The 22,172-nt window shown below is 38.9% G+C and overlaps 1 protein-coding gene across 3 annotated transcripts in view; it reads left to right on the forward strand.

Annotated features, from left to right (window-relative positions):
• LOC116674216 (vascular endothelial zinc finger 1) overlaps positions 1 to 21,931 on the forward strand; it is a 39,898-nt gene extending 17,967 nt beyond the window's left edge. The window contains exons 3-7 of one of the 3 annotated variants that reach the window (XM_032506795.1): positions 5,740 to 5,809; positions 5,900 to 6,068; positions 14,772 to 14,813; positions 15,787 to 15,852; positions 16,040 to 21,931. In XM_032506795.1, coding sequence (XP_032362686.1) covers positions 5,740 to 5,809; positions 5,900 to 6,068; positions 14,772 to 14,813; positions 15,787 to 15,852; positions 16,040 to 16,407 — 715 coding nt within the window. In that variant the 3' untranslated portion in view covers positions 16,408 to 21,931. The remainder of the gene's footprint in view (positions 1 to 5,739; positions 5,810 to 5,899; positions 6,069 to 14,771; positions 14,814 to 15,786; positions 15,853 to 16,039) is intronic. The other 2 variants (XM_032506802.1, XM_032506811.1) reach the window with 2 other exon arrangements.
• Positions 21,932 to 22,172: the final 241 nt, after the last annotated feature.

The raw sequence follows: 22,172 nt of genomic DNA on the forward strand, positions 1-22,172 counted from the left end.
TGGAAAAGACAAGACCAGATACGTGGCTAAATTTGGATTGGCGCCATATGTAAAAAAAGACCTCATCACAGAAGTCCAAAAATGCGGTGCGTTTGTAATTATGTTCGACGAGACATTGAGCCAGACAACCAAAAGCAAACAGCTGGACTTGTATGTGCGTGTATCGTTATAAATTGGTAAGGACACTCTTTTGGGAAGGCTTTCTCAAGTGCAAAGTCACTGTTTTGTTTATTATAGTATATTAATTATTTTCCAAGTATATTCACAAAAGCTCAGGAGTAGACATCAAAACTTGAACAAAAATTGGTCACATGGAGACCTGAAAACACACCTATAGATAGATACACACACACACACACATTCCCACACCGCAAAATACTCATACACACTGCTGTCTACTCTCTCTCCATGATGAGTCCTCCACAAACTGCAACCCATCCATCTGAGTCTCTCTCTCTCTCTCTCTCTCTGTCTGTTAGGCACAAATCATATATGAATCTTTGCATTTTAAAAGCAGCTGGAAATTGGCATTTAATTATTTGTTTTGTTCAAAAGGAACAGTGTTTTTTTTAAATATTCACTTGATGTTATTTCACTTGATGTTATAACTATTTGTTCAAGGGACCCAAATGTTCTGAAAATATTGTAATAATATAAATTAGGACAGCAATTACTTTTTTGTGTTATGCTTTTAGATTACACACATTAACTCAATGTTCTTAAACTCAACAGATTATTGTTATTTTACCATACTGTTAATTTTGTGTTTACTTGGAAAGATTACTGTATATTTCCACTTTGTATTTCCATCGTAAATTTGGTCTTAAATTTCATTTAGAATTGGTATTAAAAAGTCTTAAAAAGTCTTAAATTTAACTTGTTAATACCTGTAGCCACCCTGGTCCACCATGTCTAGAGATTTCATCCGATCAACTTCAAATTCGGTCTGTACCATCTTTAAAGATGAAAAGTTATTAAATGAAAAACTTGTTGTCACAGGGCAGGGGTGGGCAATTAATTTTTACCGGGGGCCGCATGAGTAACCCGAGCACTGCTGGAGGGCCACATCGACAATATTTAAATTAAATTTTGCTCAATATTCTTTTTGATATACCGTAAGATAAATAATAATAATAAATTCATTTAATCTGACTTAACTTTATACAAAAGCAGATTGCTTTTTAGGGTTTTATTTAAACTCTTAATCCTTAAATATTTATATTGTTGTTTTACCATCAACGCATCGGCCTCCCTCGCGTGCTCTTCATCAGACAGAGACAGGTGTCGTGCCAATGTACTTATCCCCGCCAGGATTTGTATCCCCTGGCCGCGGGAGCGCACATGCACACAGAGCGGAGTTTCTGCTGCCCTTCGAATTGTTTAACTGCTGCATTTTGAATTTACCTCTTAAATGGAACAAATAGCGACGTGGAAGACTCGACAGGGTTTTCCATCGTAACATAGGTCTCAGTTAACTACAAAAATACGTGTAGTATTTGTCTGTTACATTAAGGTGACGTGTGAATTGTTTATAGTGTCGATTAATATTATGGACTGATAGGCATATCCTCCCTGTCCTCTAACGGGATTTCTGTTTTAATTTAGTTTAACAGGCTTTTCAATTAAACACTTTTTTCACCTGTCTACCATATGAGTTACATAGGAGGTACTCAAAATATAAGACCGTTTTTCACCTGATATTTTGTGTGTCTGTCCTGTCATCATGGGTGTTATTTTGTGTTTACTAATCACAATAAACAACCTGACAAAATTTGGAAAAGTCTGCTGTTGTCTAGCAAAAGTTACATAGGGCATACCCAAAATATCTGGTGAAAAACGGCCTGATATTTTGGGTACCCCTTATGTAACTTGTGCTAGAAAACAGCAGACCTCTCCAAATTATTTCAGGATGTTTATTGTGACCTATTAAACACACAAAATAACACACATGACAGGACAGACCCTTTGAATGTTAGGGATGAGATACCCAAAATATCAGGTGAAAAACGGCCTGATATTTTGGGTATCCCCATGTTTTTAATATTTTTAAAGAAATTGCCGAATATGACAAACATCATCCAATTTATATGCAATTTATGTGTGGTCGTGATCCGCCCCCTATACTTTAACCATGTCCATTTACTCAGGCCACGCCCCGTTTATGGCTTTTGAACCGTTTAAGGTAGAGTCTTGTGTGAGATATCATTGAACACAGCAGAGTTCCTTTTTGATTGTTGATGGTTTGACTCGCCCCATACGCTGTAGCCACGGCTCTTTTTAGAACTAATGACCTGTTTCTTTTACACTAGAAAGTTCCCTTTTCATTGGTGACGATTTGCAGTGCCTGAGTGCCGCGCAAATGCACGTCCGCCAATAACCCCGACGACGAAGGTGCAAGGGCCTGTCCAATGCGGCTTTCAGCTTTGATTTTGTTTGTTATAGATCTTTATTTGTTCTTTAAAGTGTTTTAATCTGTGTTTTGGAGATCCTAATAATGTTTTTTTATTCATCAATTCATGGTAAAAATGGCTATATTTGTTACAAGGAAATCACAAAATTCTGGTGTGCAGGTAACAATTTAAAATGCAACATATAATGGAACATCATTGTATTCAGTATTCCAATAAGGGGCCCTCCACATCTGGGACATGGGCCTGGATAGACTACAAAAGACCCCCAAAGCCAGTTTTTTTTAATCAGTAGGCCTATGAACAGGGCCTATGGTCACGCTTTTCCCCCAAGGAGCATGTTTTACTCCGATGTGAAAAATGTAGGATTGACTTATATAGGCTACTGCTTTTACTGCTAGTTCGTACGATAATACAAAAATGTTATGGATACAAAACATTATGAAGTGTAAAGTTGGACTGTATGCGCTGTAGGAGACAAGGATTATATATTAAATATAATTTATTAAATGCCTAAAAATGCTTATATGTGGTTGTCATCTCGTGATAGTGTGTGAAAGAGTGAGTAAGAGAGAGATGGAGAGACTAGGGCTGTAATCTCCCAGTCAACTAGTTGTTTTATTGGTTGGTACGTTCTGGCTCAACCAAAATGCTAATTGCTAATGAGGGTGTTGTCAGAGCATCCCTGTTTCACAGGTAACAGCCTGTCTTCAGAACACCCCCCTTGTTTTCACTTTTTTGGATTAGCCCAACCCGCTGGGGAGAGAATGAAGAAAGAACTAGAAAGAACTTGGTTTAGTGGTTTGCTGATATTTATTTAATTGTGAGTGTTTGGTTTACATTAGTTTACAGTCAGTCCTCCTCTATCATGTCGAAGACATCGGCAGTGTGGCAGCATTTTACAAAAATAGAAAACGGAAAAAAGTTGAATGCAAAGTTTGCAAGCAACAGTTTGCATATCGCAGCTCTACTACATACATGGAATATCACTTAAAAACGGTAAGCTAATTTGTCTGTGTTAGGTTGCCCTCTGTTTTGAGTAGGCTATATGAACGTCTCAGAATTGGCATATTTCATAGTCTAATAATCGTTTTATAACCATCGGCGCACCCACATGGAACCACTGTATCTTTTTACTGTGCCTCTATCATCCAAATGCAAAAATAATATCACAGAAGGAATTTTGGACTTTATTGCTCAGGATATGAGGCCCATTGTTATTATGGAGGGCTGAGGTTATAAAAACCTGTTAATATACAGCGCCATCACTCCACACACTCATGCATGGACTATACAACACAGCGAGACACTGAGCTTGACCACAGATATGTTAAAATATACAGTATATATTAAAGTGGACGTGCCTTTTGTGTTAAAGAGTAAAAGTGCTGATGCAGCGCTGTCATAGCCGACAGACAAGTGTCATTTCACTGCAAAATAATTGGGTCAAAAACGTTAAATATACTGCAAATAGCCTACCAGGACAAGTACTGCGGGACAGTACAGTTAATTAATCTAAAGTTTTTTTTCCGCCTTACAACTTCTGCATTAAATCAATGCTGTGACTACGTACATAGGTACCTGGAGACACGGAACCAATGCCTTAACCTGACGTGTACCTCTCGAAAAATTCCACTACACATCTCTTGGCCATGGCTTGGTAGCGTTGCATTTCTGCCCACTCTACTTAAGTTTGGGTCTGACGGTATCAAATTTCGGATACTGCCCAACTCTACTACAGACCCAGACTTGAGTAAAAGTATAAGTGCTCTATCAAAAAAGTGACTTGAGTAGAAGTTGAAGTGCTCTTTAAGCACCACACTTAACTGGAAGTACTAAGGTATTCAACATTTTTTGTACTTAAGTATTGCAAGTAGTTTATTTTAAAATGTACAACTCAAGTACTGAAAGTAAAAGTACAAATATTGTGTCATGTAGTTATTAAAGAAAGCAGTCAAAAGTTTAAATATCGTATTGTCTATATAGTTTCAAATGTTTAGCCTAAGGACACTCCCAATTATTTTGGTTGTAGCAGCAGTACAAGGACAGGAATGTACAACACTGCAGCATGTCATGAACCGCTGGTAGCTAGTTAGCTAGCACATACTGATATCTCAAGCTGCTGTGCCATTTGTGTATTATATTTGATATGTTTCTTCAAATTCGATGGTGAATTTTTGAAGGCTATTATTTCACAATCTTTCAGGAGGCTGAGTAGGCACTTCATTCTATATGAATTGTCTTTCATGGTGGCCTCATTGCCACAATCACTAAAAGTTGAAGGTGGTGTTTCTAAAAGGCAGAATAGGACCACGCGTGGCTGTGGCTCAGTGGTAGAGCGGTTGCCTGCCAAGTGGAAGGTTGTTGGTTCAATTCCTGCAGTCCATAAGTACAGTTAATGAATAAGGGTACGGAGACAAAGAGAACATTGATCTTGTTATAAAAATATGGAGTGGAGGAGACTGCTGCGGAGAGGGTGAACAACCAGATTCTGATAAATGTTTCTCCAGTTTATTAGTACAGTTAATTTGGAAAGCCACAACAACACCAGCAGCCTGCTACTACTACTAGCGTAGCCTCTGAGGCAAAGGGGAGGGGCTGAAGGCCGCTGTTCTGTATGCGCTGTAAAAAAACAACAAAAAAACATTGATTGGAAAAGAAAGGTAATTTGGATTTCATCTACCTAGGCCGGTATAAATCTACCTTGGGGGACACCCAAGTAGAACCTATGTATGGGAAACACTGCTACAATGTTACTTTTATTCTTGTATTGTGTATATTTTTCTATTTTTGCCTGTTTTTTTTCTGTTGTGACTGTTTTTAATTGCTTTTTTGTTTTACCTAAAGCGTTTTGAGTTGCCTTGTTGCTGAAATGTGCTAGAGCAATAAAGTTGCCTTAACTTGCCTACAACCTTTAGTCTGTCAGTCCATCACTAGGGAATAGAGAATGCTGCTGTGCCTGTCTGTCTCAGAGGAAGTGTACCGTTAAACGCACCCTGACCGTTTTTGCCTCACCATTATATTGTAGCAAATGCTGTCTGCATGGAGTTTTGATATGTGTAACCACACTTGTGACCAATGGATTTAGTGCCGTGATGGCATCAGCACAGGTTGCTAATATACCTTTTTATTTGCCAGGTGTCATAGTGACACATGCTGATTCAACCGGTTTGCATAAAATCAAGTCTTGTAAGTGAAACCGGAAATCAAAAGTTGATAAATTTTTCTGGCATATTACACAGCCTTAATCTTTTGCATCAATAAAATGTTACTACTAAAGCCAAAGCTGAAGTATTTCCTTTTTCTTCCTTGTCTTCATTTCACCTTGTAGACCTGATCACCTAAGCTGTCATGTCAAGCATGTCCATTCCTCAGAGAGGCCATTTAAGTGCCAAGTAACGGTAAGAGTCATGACTTTGTCTTCTGTGTTACTATTCAAAATAGAAATAAATTAAAAGAATAAAACAATATTCACTGCTTTTCTGTCTTAGGCCTGTACCTCTGCCTTTGCTACCAAAGACCGCCTTCGCTCCCACATGATCAGGCATGAAGGCAAAGTGACCTGCAACATCTGTGGCAAAATGCTAAGCGCTGCCTACATCACAAGTCATCTCAAGACGCATGGTCAGGCCAGCTTCAGCAACCCATGTAACAATAAAGGTAAGCCATAGCCTCCTTTTACCCATCTAAAAGCTTCTCACTACTTTGTCTACTTTTCAAGTTTAAAACATAATCATCAGGCAAGTTGATACTGATGGTTTCTATCAATGCTCCACTCATCTAGCGGGGATTTAATGTACAGTGGAACTGAGCCACACACTACCACCGCTACCTTCCTGAAGTGCAGCCAAAGAAGTCAGTTGTTCCCGCAGTCAGTACCCAAACTGATATACATCATCAGCTTTAAAGTTGTGATGTGGTTTTGCTGCTTGAAAAAAACTGGGTTTTGGCCGTTTGTGGAGTAAAACTGTATCTTCACCTTTGTTTTGTTTTTCTTGAGCACGCTTCTCAAAAACGGTTGAGGGCATGATGACCTGAATCTTATGCATAATTTCTTTTGCACTAACCACTTGCATATAGTCTTTTTTCACTAAGTAACATAAGCATTTCTGGCAATACTTAAATGTTTCATTAAAGAAGTAAGCCATAGATATGTACTGAAGTAGCTGTGCAGGGCGTAGTGGGACGTTAAGCAAGACAACTGCAGAAGCTGCACACTTGATCCAGGTGCCACCACAATCCAAGGAAATCTGCAAGGCAAGAAAGCAAAAGGATTCCAGAGTAACATGCACTTATAGGATATGGATGCAAACCTGAGCCTGCCCTAATTATAAGCTTTCAGTTTTGATATTTAGCTGGTGTCTCTGGTTAATTATCCTTTGAAAGTATATAATCCTATCCTGAGTCAAAATTATAGCCCATATTAAAGGACCAGTTTGTAGGATAAAGGGAATCTATTGACAGAATTGGAATTTAAGATTCCTAATTGTTCCTAATGTTTTTATTAGTGTATCACCTGAAACTGAGAATTGTGTTTCTTTTAGCTTGGAATGAGCCCGTTTCTACACCAAGAGTCCATGTTGCACCACAATGTTTCTACAGCGGCCCACAAACCAAAACACTGGCTCTAGAGAGGGCCTTTTGCAATTTGACCAGAGGCCCCTGTAAGTTCTGGTACATGCTTGGAAAGGGAGGGGTTGGGTGTATTCAGTTGGTTGCAATCTGCAACCTTCCAGCTTACTGCCACTAAATCCTACACACTGCTCCTGCAGAGCAATAACGTGGCTCAGTGGTAGAGCGGTTGCCTGTTCGATCCCCGCGGTTGCCTGTTCGATCCCCGCCCCTGCAGTCATTGTCGAAGTGTCCTTGGGCAAGACACTGAACCCCGAGTTGCCCCCGGTGCTGCGCATCGGAGTGTGAATGTGTATGAATGTTTATCTGATGAGCAGGTGGCACCTTGTACGGCAGCCCCGGCCACAGTGTATGAATGTGTGTGAATGTTTCCTGTAGATGTAAAAGCGCTTTGAGTAGTTGTTAAGACTGGAAAAGCGCTATATAAATACAGAACATCCTCTAACCCCTTAGCTTTTGTACACATCATGCTATTTACATAAATCCTATGTTTAAGTTACTAATGCCATGCATCTTTGGAAAGCTACAATTCTTGTTATATGATGGATGCAAACCCTTCCAAGGGGGGATAAAATAAATTATATCTATATCAATCTACTGTATATCTATGTGGCTATCTGCCACGTAAGGGATAATGTAGAGTGAGGCGGTTGTTATAGCGAATACAACCCTGACAGGGTGATCAGGACCCCGACACAAAGCGGAAGGGTTTTGAATCAGCCTGTGCAACCATTTGTCTATTACTCAACACCACCTTACGGGCTGTGGTAGTAGCCGTTTATTTTATAGAGTGCTGCCTTGGTGGATAAATTACCCTGCTGCTGTTTTAATTACTGCAGGAATTGACACAACATTAGCTGATGCGTTGTAGTGAGCTATTGGCTGCTCTAATTCACATTAACCTGAACATTTCTGTTGACGGTGAAGTGAGACACAATGAATGGCTTCCTTGGAAATCTTTTTGACATTGACATTTATGTCCTCATTAATTTCGTTCACTTTTTGCACAGCCGCTGCATGTTGACACACCTGTAAGTTGATGGTAAACATGTTGCAATGTAGCTAGCTAAGCTAACACATTAGCGTCACTGTGTTAACGCAGGGCTGCCAACTCTGATGCATTGGCCGTGAGACACACGCACTTGACTGGTTTTAAACGCTCACACGCCAAACCCCTGATTTCTCACGCGGAAGTGTCAATCCGGTCGGTCAAATTTCTGAAAGATGAGTTTACCTATAGATCTACCTGTTGAGCCACTCGCAATAGATTAGTTGAGCTTTCAGAGAAGATGAGGGGGTTCAAGAGGGCTCCCTGTCTGTAGAATTTTCAAATTGTCGCAACTTGAGAACATTTCATCACGAGCCATCCCAGGTGCATTTCCCCAACTTCAGGTATGTGCTCTGAGTATTACAGACCCGTCCGTCGCTTCGTGTCCACTTCCCTCTGTAAAAATAGAGGTGAGCAGCGCAGCTGGTAGTGTAGCAACATCAGTTTATTTTAGTGGACTTGCTGTAGGCAGTGACGCGTTGCATCCGTGCCTAGACCTCCGATGAAGAGCAGCTTACAGCCACCTCTAAACTTTGTCAGAGACCCAAATGGTCCTCTGTGTCCGTCGACGAGTCAGATACTACCATATCAGCGGAGCAATAACATGCGCAGCAGACTATATTACAACTCTCCAAATCTTGGACAACAGAGATGGGAGCAGTTATATTTTTAATGTGCACAAAGTTGTAAACATGAGTAGAAAGGGGTTTATAAATTCATTCAAATGAATTGATGTATGATTCACATGAATAAGTGCACATTCCCCAACAAAACACCTGAGGGCCTTATTTTTCGATATTTTCAATTGTTTCCAGCATAACTTGATGTAGAAATGGGTAGAAATAGTTATAGCAAAAACATTCACTGTGTAATACTCAAAATTATATATCTCGTCACAAAATCTGGAAACAAAACCTATGCCTAGGTTGCCAGGCCAGCTATGAACTGTCCAGATGTTTGTGCCAGCACCGGGGGGGGGGGGCAGATACTGCAACGTTGGGCCCCTATTGTGCTTCTCTAACCTCTGTGCATCTCTAAGTGTAACTGTAAATAATTCATTCAATGTTTCATAAAATGAACAAATAGTCTTTATTTTCCCAAAAAAGTAAATACAGGAAGTGGCACACAGGTTAAAGGATTAGAATGTATGTAAATCAGTGGTTCTTATTCTTTAGAATTTCCGTGGTTTTAGTTGATCCCTTTGGTTGACCAACACTAATTTAACTTTGGGTCCCTGGTCCCTACACCAGGAACCCCTGGACCTGTTCACCACAGACCCAAATCTTCTCAGCTGTTGCTACTGACATATGCTACTGTCTCTTCATGTGGTTCATTATGTTTGGCACATTGTCTGGGTCACTTCTTATATCATAAGAAGGTAATAAAATGTGTAATCAAGTGATGACTGATTAACATTAATGTAAATGCTAAATGCCCTAAAACCTGTTGATATTACAACAATGCAAAGGCTCTGAACCCTAGAGTTTTGCACATATCATGTAAGACTTGATTTCTCCATTTTTTTTTGCACAAAACTCTCCAGAAAGTGCAATTTAACAGTTTATTTTTCATAAACCAAATTCCTGGAAGGGCATACCCCCAGACCCCCCTAGGGAGAGCCCCCCATCCCCCTGCAAATAACAAATCCCATTTTAAACCCTGAAGGATAATGATGCTGAACGAGCCAAAGAAATTGCTTTGTACGCGGCAAATATATGGGTTGGCCCCACCAAATCACACTTCAAGGTTTTGGGAAAAGTTGGCAGCTCTGGTTTACGTTTGGACGCCACTTGCTGATAAATTATCCAGACTTCTTTCAGCAGATTGATTGATAGCTGTCCCCCAGATTGAACAGAACTGTGTCTATGACAATGTTGCGTTGTACTTAGCAGCTGTTATCAAGAAAATATCAGACATCATTCTACATTAGAATTCAACCAAGCCATGTAATAAATGGCAAGTAAATGTAAGTAAACCAAAATAGTTCTGTTTTTCAGTCTTCATTTTGATGAAGGTGAAGCTACTTTCTTCTGTTCCTCTGTTGTCTGCATGTCGGAGCTTCACGGGGGGGCGGGCCAACACACACTGGCGCACACACCAGACGCCAGGTCACTTCTGTTTACTGTTCACTTCTGTTAGCTAGAGTGTACCTCAGGCTAATTAATTACTTAGTAAGTGGTGATTTTTGGTAGCCAGCCTTCCAAAAGAAAGCACAACGAAGTGTTAGAGTTTTAGTTCACAGTCTGGGAGGCTCTGACACACTTTCCGCATTTCATTTCCTTGGATAGCTGCAGGCTCGTACCGGTTAATGTTCTGTGCATTGTCAGACACGTGGAGCCACTTTCCTGAAACCGCTTGCAAGACTGACAAGTCCACAGCGGTGTGTACATCCTGTCTCCACCACCTCCATCTGCAGGTTGTTGACTGTGTGGTTTGGAATGAAAGGGAGAAAAAAAGGATAGGAAGAAATCGCTCATATACTTATTTTTTTGACGTAGGTAAGGCGACAGGCGTGTCTTGCTTAGGTGGCTGCCTTAACGGTAAAGTGCTGCAGAAAACGCTGATGTGGGAGTTATAGGCAAAAAGACCTTTAACGTTTTTATAGCGCCACCTAGTGGTCCACATGTGTAATAGTTGGTATGTAAGGTCCATGACCCCCCTACATACGTCTACCCTGTAAATTTGAAGTTGCTCATATTAGTGAAAGTGGTGAATCAAAATGTGGTTCCCATAGGTTGATTGGATTCAGGTCTGGACTTTGACTTGGCCATACTAACACCTGGATATGTTTATTTGTGAACCATTCCATTGTAGATTTTGCTTTATGTTTTGGATCATTGTCTTGTTGGAAGACAAATCTCCATCCCAGTCTCAGGTCTTTTGCAGACTCCATCAGGGTTTTTTCCAGAATGGTCCTGTATTTGGCTCTATCCATCTTCCCATTAATTTTAACCATCTTCCCTTAACCCTTGTGTTGTCTTCCCGTCAACCATGGTCACTTTTATTCAACAATATTATTACTTTTTCCAAAATTTATGTCACTTTTTCAATGTTGTGGGTGCCTTTTTTCTATGTTTTTGGTGTTTTTTCCAAAGGTTTTTGATATTTTTTCAATGTCTTATTTTGACGGCCCATTTTTTTGTGACAAATAGCATTAAAAAATTTACTGAAAACGGGTAAATTTGACCCAAGGACAACATGAAGGTTAAACACAAACTTTCAGAATTTTAGGTTTTTTGAAGGGGTCACAAATAATACAGCCACAATTATACTTGTAGAGGACATGTGTACACAGAGTAAAGCCTTAATACTGTCAATCAGTGTAGCAAGGAGACTGTACAGTTATCCTTCTTTTCAATGTTTCTCTTAATTCAATGAAAAAGCTGACTAAATTGACCAAAATATTTTTTAGAACTTCTTTTTCATTTTGTTTACAATCAAGCCATAAAAATGTAAATGACTTGTTTTGAAAAATGATCCCCATATAAAAGAAATACAATGCCTTTGTACACTTCTTAAATTAGCTGATCTTGATGTAAATTAGTGAGCCACTGGTAAAGCTCATCTGCTAACCCTAACAGCCACACATCTCCAAAAATATGAACTAAGCTCAACACACTTACCTGAGACGCTACATCTGAGTGTCCCTGGTCTCCCTGTTCCTCAGTTCTTTCTGATTCCTTTGCCTTTGACATAATGACGTTAGTATTTCCATAAACACCCATTCTTATAAAGATGTTACCAAATTGTTACCAAACCATCCTTGAAAATTTCACTTGTGTAACTTGTACAGTTTAGACTGCAGAAACACTTTAACGTGCCTGAAAAGTTTCAAGCCAATTGGACAATGTACACTGAATTTACACACACTTCCTGTTTCGATGGCAAAACAGACAAATGGCATCCCCCCCACGGCCATGCCCTATGACCAAAACTTTTTCTTTCAGTAACTTTTCATCTCTAAGGTGTTAAGATGGTACAGACAAAATTTGAAGTCAATCGGATGAAATCTCTAGAAGGAGTTTGTTAAAGTACGACATGTGAAAATGGCCAAAATCACACCAATTTCGAAGTCTTAATTAAAAATGGCGGACTTCTTTTTGGATTTAGTCTATGCCTCCAATGAGCTTTTTTTGTATGTCTTGACATTAGGGGTGGGAATCTCTTGGCACGATTCACTTCTGATTCAAAGGCCAACTAATTGATTCTAAACCGAATATGCATCTCGATGCAATGATTTTTTAATGTACATTTCCCATCTTGATTTTAAAAATATACATATAAATCTGAGTTTGTTACTCAGAGTTTGCTAATCACTTCCTAGACAAAGCAGCTAGACAAAGGTTAGATTTTGACATATGTATTTGTCACACAAGTTTTAATTAAATGTTTTGTCTACTGAAGTTTTAGTTTTTATTTTGTAGTAATTCCATGCTTAAGCCTTAAAGGTGCCAAAGGTTTTTACTTGTATTTTTTTAAATATGTTAGGTCCATATGTGTTTATGTTGTGAATGTAAAAATGAACTGGTACCTCCTCCATCAACTCTAGCCATTGAAAAGAAATGCAGTGGGGCTCGAAGGTTTGGGTACCCCAGGTTTAAAAAAATGCATTAATGTGCATAAAGAAGCCAGGAAAAGGCATCAAATGACAGATTAGACATTCATATAATATGTCACAAAAAGTTAGATTTTATTTCCATAATTTACACTTTCAAAATAACAGAAAACCAAAAAATGACGCCTGCAAAAGTTGGGGCACCCTGCAGAGTTAATACCTTGTACTGCCCCCTTTGGCAAATATCACAGCTTGGAAACGCTTCTTGGAGTCTTTCAATTCTTTAAAGTATCTGCGCCCATTCGTCCTTACAAAGTCCTCCAGTTCTTAGAGATCTGTCACACACTGCTCTTTTAAGGTCTATCCATAGATTTTTAATTATGTTGAGGTCAGGAGATTGTGAAGGCCATGGCAAAACCTTCAGTTTACACCTCTTGATGTAATCCACTGTGGATTTTGAGGTGTGTTTTGGATCATTATCCATTTGTAGAAGCTCAGCTTTTTCACAGATGGTAACAAGTTAGCGTCCAAAATTTGCTGAAATTTTATTGAATCCATCTTTCCTTCTACTCGTGAAATGTTCCCGGTGCCACTGGCTGCAATACAACCCCAAAGCATGATGGATAGCCCCCCCCATGCTTGACAGTTAGGCTGAGGTTTGGCTTTTCATTAAATTCTGTGCTCTTTCTTCTCCAAACATACCTTTGCTCATTTGGGCCAAAAATTTATACTTTAACCTCATCGGCCCACAAAACTTGTTTCCACAATTTATCAGGCTTGTCTATTTGTTCATTTGCAAACTTCGAACGCTGATTTTTGTGGTAAGGACAAAGAAGAGGTTTTCTTGTGATGACTCTTCCATGAAGAACATATTTGTACAAGTATCTCTTTTATAGTGGAATGGTGTACCACAACTCCAGTGTCTGCCAGGTCTTTCTGGATGGATCGTGCAGTCAAACGTGGGTTTGGACTTGCTTTTCTCACAATCCTGCGAGCTGTTCTGTCTATTTTTTTTGGTCTTCCAGATCTTGCTTTAACTTCCATTGTTCCTGATGACTGCCATTTCTTAATTACATTCCAAACAGAGGATATTGGCATCTGAAAACGCTTTGCTATCTTCTTATAGCCTTCTCCTGCTTTGTGAGCGTCAACTATTTTCAGTTTTCTAGACTGCTTAGAAGAAGCCATGGTGCTGATTGTTGGGGCAAGGTCAGATGAGTCTGGGCATTTAAAACCTTAAGACTGACATCACCTGGTCTTTCCAGACGATGATTGAGAACAATCCATGACACAGTCAGGTCTCAGCTTTCCAAATGGGACGGTGCATGCTATAAACTCTGCAGGGTGCCCAAACTATTGCAGACGCCATTTTTTTTGTTTTCTATTATTTTGAAAGTGTAAATGATGAAAATAAAATCTTTTTGTGACATATTATACGAATGTCTAACCTGTCATTTGATGCCTTTTGGAGATTTTTCCATTTTTTTCTTTGCTTCTTTATGCACATTAATATAATTTTTTACCTGGGGTGCCCAAACTTTCGAGCCCAACTGTGAGCAGAGAAATCAGCCCTGATGTCATGTTGCCTGTGCTCATTACTATTCGTGAGCGTGCCCTGTTATGCTGGGTAAAGGATACTGATAGACTGTCATTGGCTAGCTCTTAGCCAATCTGAGTGAAGCAGATTAGCTTCATGAATATTAATGAGAACTGGCATAAATCGAGCTGAGTCTTCTTGCAGGCTTTCTGTACCACACTAGAATGGTTAAAACAAGATAACTAAGACCTTTTTTCCACAAAAAAAATGTTAAGTCCACGGTAGAACTTCAGACATTACCACAAAGTAATAAAATACGTGTGGCAGGGCACATTTAAACATGCTTTTAATCTTTTCATAGACAGCTGAAGGAATGGCGTTGCGGAAACCCTGTTGTGCGTGTGCCCTATACCATTGCGGCAGACATTTTACAGTGGCGGGCCACCATCAACATAGAGGAAACACTGCATTTAACCCCCCATTATCATGGCACATACACACAATCATGCCAACTGTTGAAGCTGACTCCTAGGTAATGGCACTGCTGCCCTGTGCTATTGTAACCCCATATGTGTCTGTATTTCTAAATAGGCATAAGTGACTGGCAGTGGAACCACTCAGGGCCACGAAAAGGTAATCCAGTAGCTTGTAGCAGAAACCCATAAACACTGAATTAAACCTGCAATATACGTGGCCAGTTTTTCTACACACTTGAGTACAGAATTATGTATTTTCTGGTATTATGTAAGGACTGGTGTAATTAAGGTTCTTCTTTTACGAAGACATAGAACTTTGCTAATATAAGGTTAAATTTCATGAAGCAGGATCAGTAGAACATTTAAATTATCCACAAACTGGACCATAACACTAAAGCTGGATGCACACTATCTAATCTATCATAGGTCATCTTGCATTACCAAATGTAATTTCTGTCCTGACTTTGTAACACCTTACAGTAGAGCTGGGCGATATGGAGAAAATCAAATATCCCGATATTGTGGCAATATTGTAGGGTTGAAAATTGGTGCTTTCACAGAATACGCACCCAATAAGATTTTTGATAAATATCAGTTATGTTGATATAATAACTATGTGGGTAAATGCAAATAGAACGGCTAGAACAGTCTGGTGTGTTCAGAAAATTACATCACTCTACTGTAATGCAGCCTTTAAAAACAGGAATAAACAATACATGTCATATCAGGATATTACGATATACAAAATGTAAGACGATGTCTAGCCACATATATTGATATAATGTCGATATATTGCCCAGCCCTACATTACAGATTGATAAATTGGCTTGTTCATCCACTCACTCTTCAAATTTACCAACTATAACAATAAACATAATTGACAAAAAAATTAGGATATCCCAGTTGAGATTGGGTCAAAGTTACCCAGCAGTGAGCGTACAGCATGGGTGAGACATGTTGATACTGACCCTGGGAGTCCTGGAGTGTAATGTGCGTCCAGCCTTAGGCATACACAGAGCTCAAGATGTCCTTCATAATGTATTACTGTTTAAAATGAAAGTTTTGAGTTAAAACAAATGGCCAGTTAGCTGGTTAGTCTATTGATCCTGCTTTTTGAATTTACCCCTCAGGTGAGTTGACTGTAGGAGAGATTTTAAATAACTCCTTCCAAGTCCTAATTGACAACTCTCACAAAGGTAGGTTTCTTCAACAATACTACCACAGTTGACATAATGTATTAATGATGTATTGACATTTTCAGTGACCCAGCTTAACAGCCAAGGAGCTGAGGGGGCTGTTGACTTTCCCTGTTTTGGAGTGGTAGTATATTTATACAAGGTTGACCAGCCCTAAATTTACTCTTGTCTTTTTTTTTTAACACAGATGGCAACAATGTGCACAACAACTCAGCCACTACAACGCCTGTCACAAACTCTGCAGCCATCACCTCGGCTGTTAACCGCGGTGGCATTGCCAGCAATCCTGTCACCATTGCTGCTCAGATGAACATCGCCACCAGCACGGTCAATATAACGTCACCGATCAACCTGCAGCACCCTGTCACCATCACTGGCCCTGTGAACCTGGCCTCCGTCAACATCCCTACAACGGCACACATGAATATCGCCCACCCAGTGGCTATCACCACTCCCATGCCCATGAATATCACTGGGCCACTCAATATTGCCATGAGATCCATGGAGAGCATGCCTTTTCTATCCCAAGTTCTGCCTTCCTCCCCTCCTTGGTAGAGCTTTTTTTTTTAGCCTATTTAAGAGCCGATAATGTTTTAACTGCCTAATAATGGATGAGTCTGTCATATCTTAGTGAAATGGCCTTTTGATGGGTTGATAGTGTATTATACCTGAAGGTGGTAACTTATTCAACCAAATGGATAGTAACCAATAAATGCTACTTGCATGAGTGATTTACCACATAATTTGTTTAATTTTGAAGTTTATTTGTATTTATAGAACAAAAATATTTCAAATACCATTAGTCATAATGAAAACAATTGTTTGCTTAAAGTCACCAGTTACAGTGTATTAGCCTAAATAACATGGGAGATAAAGTTTGCTGTCCTCCACAGCAGAATCTGTCAGATGAATTGTCTATTTTAGGGATGGGAAACATGGATACACTTGTCTATCATAGCATGTTTTTTATTATTATTTTAGATGTTGTAATATAGAACATTACTAGAAATATATTAACATTTTTTATTGATACTACATGGGAGAATCTGTTTTGGCAAACCCAGTGAATTAATTGTCTAACAAATTAAAGTACTTCATCACATTGATGCAAATAATCTTGTAAATCAAATATTACCATAACCTACATATATTTGCAACATTACCCACACTGGCCTAGTACACCAAAATAGAGAGATCAGTGTAAACAATGAGGCAAGATTTCCACGGACATTAACTTGTTACCATCTTGAACTATATATCATCATATTGATCAAACCTAATATATGGTGTTTCTCCCAGCTGTATAGTTAATCTAATACGTTAGTCACAGCTTTTGATAAATCTTTTTCATTCCTACTAGTTGGGTTTCTCCATCTACTGATCAAGACCATGATATGTAGTTGAAAGCTCTGAAAAAGCTAGAAGATGGTCCTGAAGTTCAGATTATTTACCCGACCATCTCCAAGGTGAAGAATAAACTTTCACGCTTGAATAATCTATATTTGTTACCTCCACGGCCCGATTTACCTGAATGTCGTCACATGCTACGGAACACTTCAGATAATTTCTTGATGATGCGGTTGGAGGTAGATGTTTGAATGGTGATGTTTTGTGCAGATAGATATTAATCTCTGTAAATAATGACCATTTTATGCCAAAGATTTTTTAGTGTTTTCTCCCAAATGCTATATTTTAAAAGATAAGGGAAAACCTTAAAACAGCATTTAAAACATCATAGAAAACTTAATTCTCCTTTTTTTTTTTTTTTAAACAAAGTTATAAAACCGGCGCCTCAGGTGGGGCAGTCTGACCCCTGTGACCCCTGACTGATCTTTCATTAGAAGCCAACAATACCCATTACACTATTGCAATGTTTCATTTTGCATTATTTAAATATGTGATAATGATTATATAATTATTTGCATTATTGGCAGTTCATCACATGAACAGGTTTCATTACACTTTCAAACCAAATGAGTATTTTATTTCCTTTTGGTTTAAAATTATTGGGCAGTTATTACAATATCAGCTGCTACATTGTCTCCCTTTTATTTATCCCTTGTCTACGGCTTTTTTAAACTTGTGTAGTTTTTTATAATGGCAAATAGTTGAGGTTGAGCCAGGTCATTGCAGCAGTGTTGGCATTAAACTTATATGCTGTAGAGAGGCAAACCTTTTTCCAGGATTCTTTCAAGGTGACCACTTAGAGGATATCTTTAAGTATGCATCTGGCTTTAAACATGGGAGATACATGATACCTTGCTTTACCTTAGGCTTTGTTTATCAGCTCCTTAAATGAAAGCATATTGCTGGAGTTGTTCTTAAATGCTTCCTCTTAAGGCAAATTTTGTTTCTGTTTTTTTTTTTTCTCTATTATTTTAGTGGACTTATCAGTATTTGATAGTTTATGTATTTAAAAGTTCAGTTACAAAAAAAACAAAGCTTCCATTTCGGGGTGAGTGAGATTGTGGATTTCACCAATGGTGCAGAGATGCTGTTTAGATCCATCAACCCCCCTCCCTTCAGAAGTTTATCTGTGACATCTGTTTCGGGGAATTTTGTATGTATTTATATCAGGACATTACCGCAAACAGACAAGGACTTGTACTAAAAGCATGTCACTTACAATTTGCCCTAAAATGGCAGTATTATTGAAGGTCAAATAATTTAAAATTTTGATTACTGAGGACTTAACTATAGAGGTCAAGAGAGCCACCCAGTGGCTCGTGAGACTGTACTACAAAAAAAGTACCAAATTTAAAGCCTCTGAACACCCACACAGGTGTTTTCAGTTATTCTGGCTGATTAGACTCTTCAGGTTTACAGTGGACTGACGCTTGATGGGAACTTATTGGGACACAAATTCTTTCTACCTATAAGGATGACAAAGGGGTCATTTGGCCTGCCCTAACAGGTGCAACAGCACTAACAGTGGACTCAGGAAGATGTCAATCACTCAGTCTATCCACACCCACACAGTCCTGGAAAAGGTCCACTCAGCTACATTAACTATAAACACCTGTGTAGGTGTTCAGATCCTTTAACTTGTGGTATATTCAGTTGGTTAGATGGTTTACTTTAGCAGGTATAGAATCCCATCACTGTCAGTCAAACTCAGGAAGGTTACTGAGAATAGTCTTTCACCATGTTCAACAATTTACACACTGACCATTTATTTGTAAATATGAAACACTATATATATTGCCTTTACCTGTGGGAGAGGGAGCATCTCTCTTCTTACCATAGGCCAGCAATGCTAGAACTATATTACCGCTGATGTGGCTGTCCATTCCGCAAAAGAGAGAAAATGAGCAGAGACTAATTAAAGGATAAGGCTTGTGTCAGTTTTTTGCATAATCAGGACACATCCTAATAAAATGCCAAAAAACACCATTTTATTCTACCAACAAGTGTCATCTGTGTAGCTACGACTTGATATCACAACTATGCCTCCAATACAATAAAATTCCATTGTTGACCAAATACTCTTGCAAACACATTAAGGGCCATTAAGGCCATCCCGTTGAATTGGTTACCGTGCTTCATTGACACAAACACTTATTCCCTTCAGATTGTCAAACCGCCGGTGCATGTCATCGGTCCCACATGGTGCTACTCTCAGAGACAAAGTGAAGCCACAGTATTATTTGAGTATAAACACCATGTTATTTTCATTGAATGAGTACGTCAGCAGTGCAGCAGTATGGTTCTTATTTGTATTTTATTAGTTTTTAGCAATTATGGTTCTGTGGCACAGTGTTACAATATCAGTCTGTAGCTACACAGATCAAACCTTACAGGATAACTCACTGTTAGTTGCGATTTCTTCATGAAAATGATCAGTTATTATAAAGAGAAAGAACTCCCGCTTTATCCTTTTTAAGCTGAATTTTTGCTTTAGATCTCTCTTGCATAGCTCAGTGTTTTTAGTTATTGTTTTTTTCTTCCTGGCAGTTCATCTTTACTGAAAAATTGAGGCTGTGATCACAAAGGAGGCTTTATATCTTGCTCAAATCAGGTGTACTAGTTGTATCCCACAATAGTCTTGTAGGGATGTGGCACAAATAAATACATTGATGCACTGTACCTGTGCGTTCATTTTCAGCTGACATAAATGACGAGGGACACCTAAATGCCAGAACAGACCTTAACATCGTAGCAGATGATAGTCTTCCTTTCATGCCTTAACCCACAGAGGACCAGATACTTCGACCATTGCTCGATCATTTTCTCGTTCAGAGTATTCTGATCCTGTTCAGCAGTTTGAGATGATCTTGAATGCAGTATCAGTAGAAAGGACCACCTACCTTCATTTCCATGGTCAGTTTTACCATTGCTGAAGGTCTGTCACTATATATACACTACATGTGTCACAGCTGAACAGGCATCTATATTTTGGATTGCTGAGTGCAATATTTTTAGTATGCTTCTAACAAAGGTTGAAGGTTGTTGCATCTCATCAACCATGTCTAAAGACGGTGTTTCTTCCTGATCTGAAAGGCCATCGGCCTAGGTGCAGAATTCCACCTAAATAGTTTCAAGATGTGTGCTTGTTGCGACCAAGCTCATGGACCGTGACTGAAAAAAGAGTGAACATGACAAGTCTCTTATGTGATCTTGGCCTCAACAGGCAGGCTCACAGAATGTCCTACAGTTCCCTGGCGGACTTTGTCTTTAACATGAGTGAATTAGTTTGTAGAAGCCTGTTTGTAGTTGCAGGCCTTTTTCAGTGCAGGAACTCTGAAACACTTGCAGCAATCTAGGATGTGTACACTACAGAAGAGTGGTACTTAGGGGCCCCTGAATTTCATTGTATGCATGCAAACCCTGTCCATCAAAGGAAATGTTCTAGTGTGGAATGGCATCATGAATCTTTATTTGATTTGATTTTTTCCATTGTTGCATGTGAATGAATGAGCTTGTCCAGTGTAGGTTTGAGTTCAACAACTATTATTAGAAGGCTAGTGATTTTTTCATGAAAACAAAACACTAAAAAAAAGTAGGATGAAAGGAAGTGTGTAGTGTCATTTGTCCTTCTCCATTAGCCGTGAACAAGTGTGCCTGAAATACTTTGCAAGACTTTTCCACATGTTAATGCTTCCTCTTCTAGGTGTGCTGTGTGATGGAATGGTTTTGTGAGGGAAGCCTTCATCAGTTCAGACGGCCAAGGGCCCCACAGGTCTGGCAACCAAAATATGCTGTAAAAAGCTTTTTTTTTTTAATTTTTTGAACCTAATGATTGTGAAGTTATTCTACTTCAAGAACAACATTGAAACATGAATTGAGATCTTTACTTGGGTCAAGGTCATGTAAATATATCAGTGACATTTAACCATGTGGTTTATTTTTTTAATTAGACTCCAAACTAATGTGAAAAACATTTGGCCAAATAATGATTTGGAAGATTGTGAAGTTTGTGATGAATTTGGCAGATGTGAAGGCAAATGAATGTATATCTTTGTACAAAATAATTTAGTTCAGAGGACACGTTAGTTATGACAGACACATGCAAGAAAAAAAAAAAACTTTTATAAATCTTTTTGTATTAGAACATTAACATGGTAATTTTGTATATAAAAAGGCTAGGCTTTCTGATTAGCAGAAAGGTAAAACATTCCTACATTTTTTTAAATGTATGTCCATTGAGAATAATTATGTGCAATGTTTTATGTGCCTTTTATTTGGGTTTGTCTAAATAAAAGAAAACATTAAAACATGATTCTGGACTGTCCATGTTGAGTCCCTCAGAGGAAAGTCAATACTGTTTTAGCTCAGATTAACCTCTGGACCGGCCCCCCTGCACTCAAGACACTTGAGAGGTGCACACTTCTGGTTAACTGTTTTTTCTAGCTTCCATGCGGTTTCTGGGAGGCTGAATGGTTGGTGAAGTTCTGTTTTTGTATGGATGTTTCTGATATCCAGATTTCTCAGTGTCTTTACAGGCGGCCTGCTTATCATGAAAGTGCCTCTGTGACTTTGCTTATTAGAGGGGATTGTGGGGGATTTTGTGCCAAATATGTGACGACAAAAATATTTCAGTGTTTTTTCATTCTTTAACTATTAAACTTGGAAAATGTGATGGGGCAGTGTGAAGTATTTGTTTGACATTCAGTGGTTAACTAAAAGATAATGAAAAGATTTGGGCTGTATAATGTGAAGAAATCCAGCTTAGACATACCACAAGGTTATTTTAACACTATATGGCCAAAAGTATGTGGACCTAATCTTCCAGACAAGTCCTTTTGGGTCTGTTTTTTTCTGGTTTGAGCCTTTCTTCCAGGTGAAGGAAAGCTTATGCTCCAGCATGAAAGTATCTCTAA

Source organism: Etheostoma spectabile, chromosome 3 (assembly GCF_008692095.1).
Source record: "Etheostoma spectabile isolate EspeVRDwgs_2016 chromosome 3, UIUC_Espe_1.0, whole genome shotgun sequence".
Classification (NCBI taxonomy): domain Eukaryota; kingdom Metazoa; phylum Chordata; class Actinopteri; order Perciformes; family Percidae; genus Etheostoma; species Etheostoma spectabile.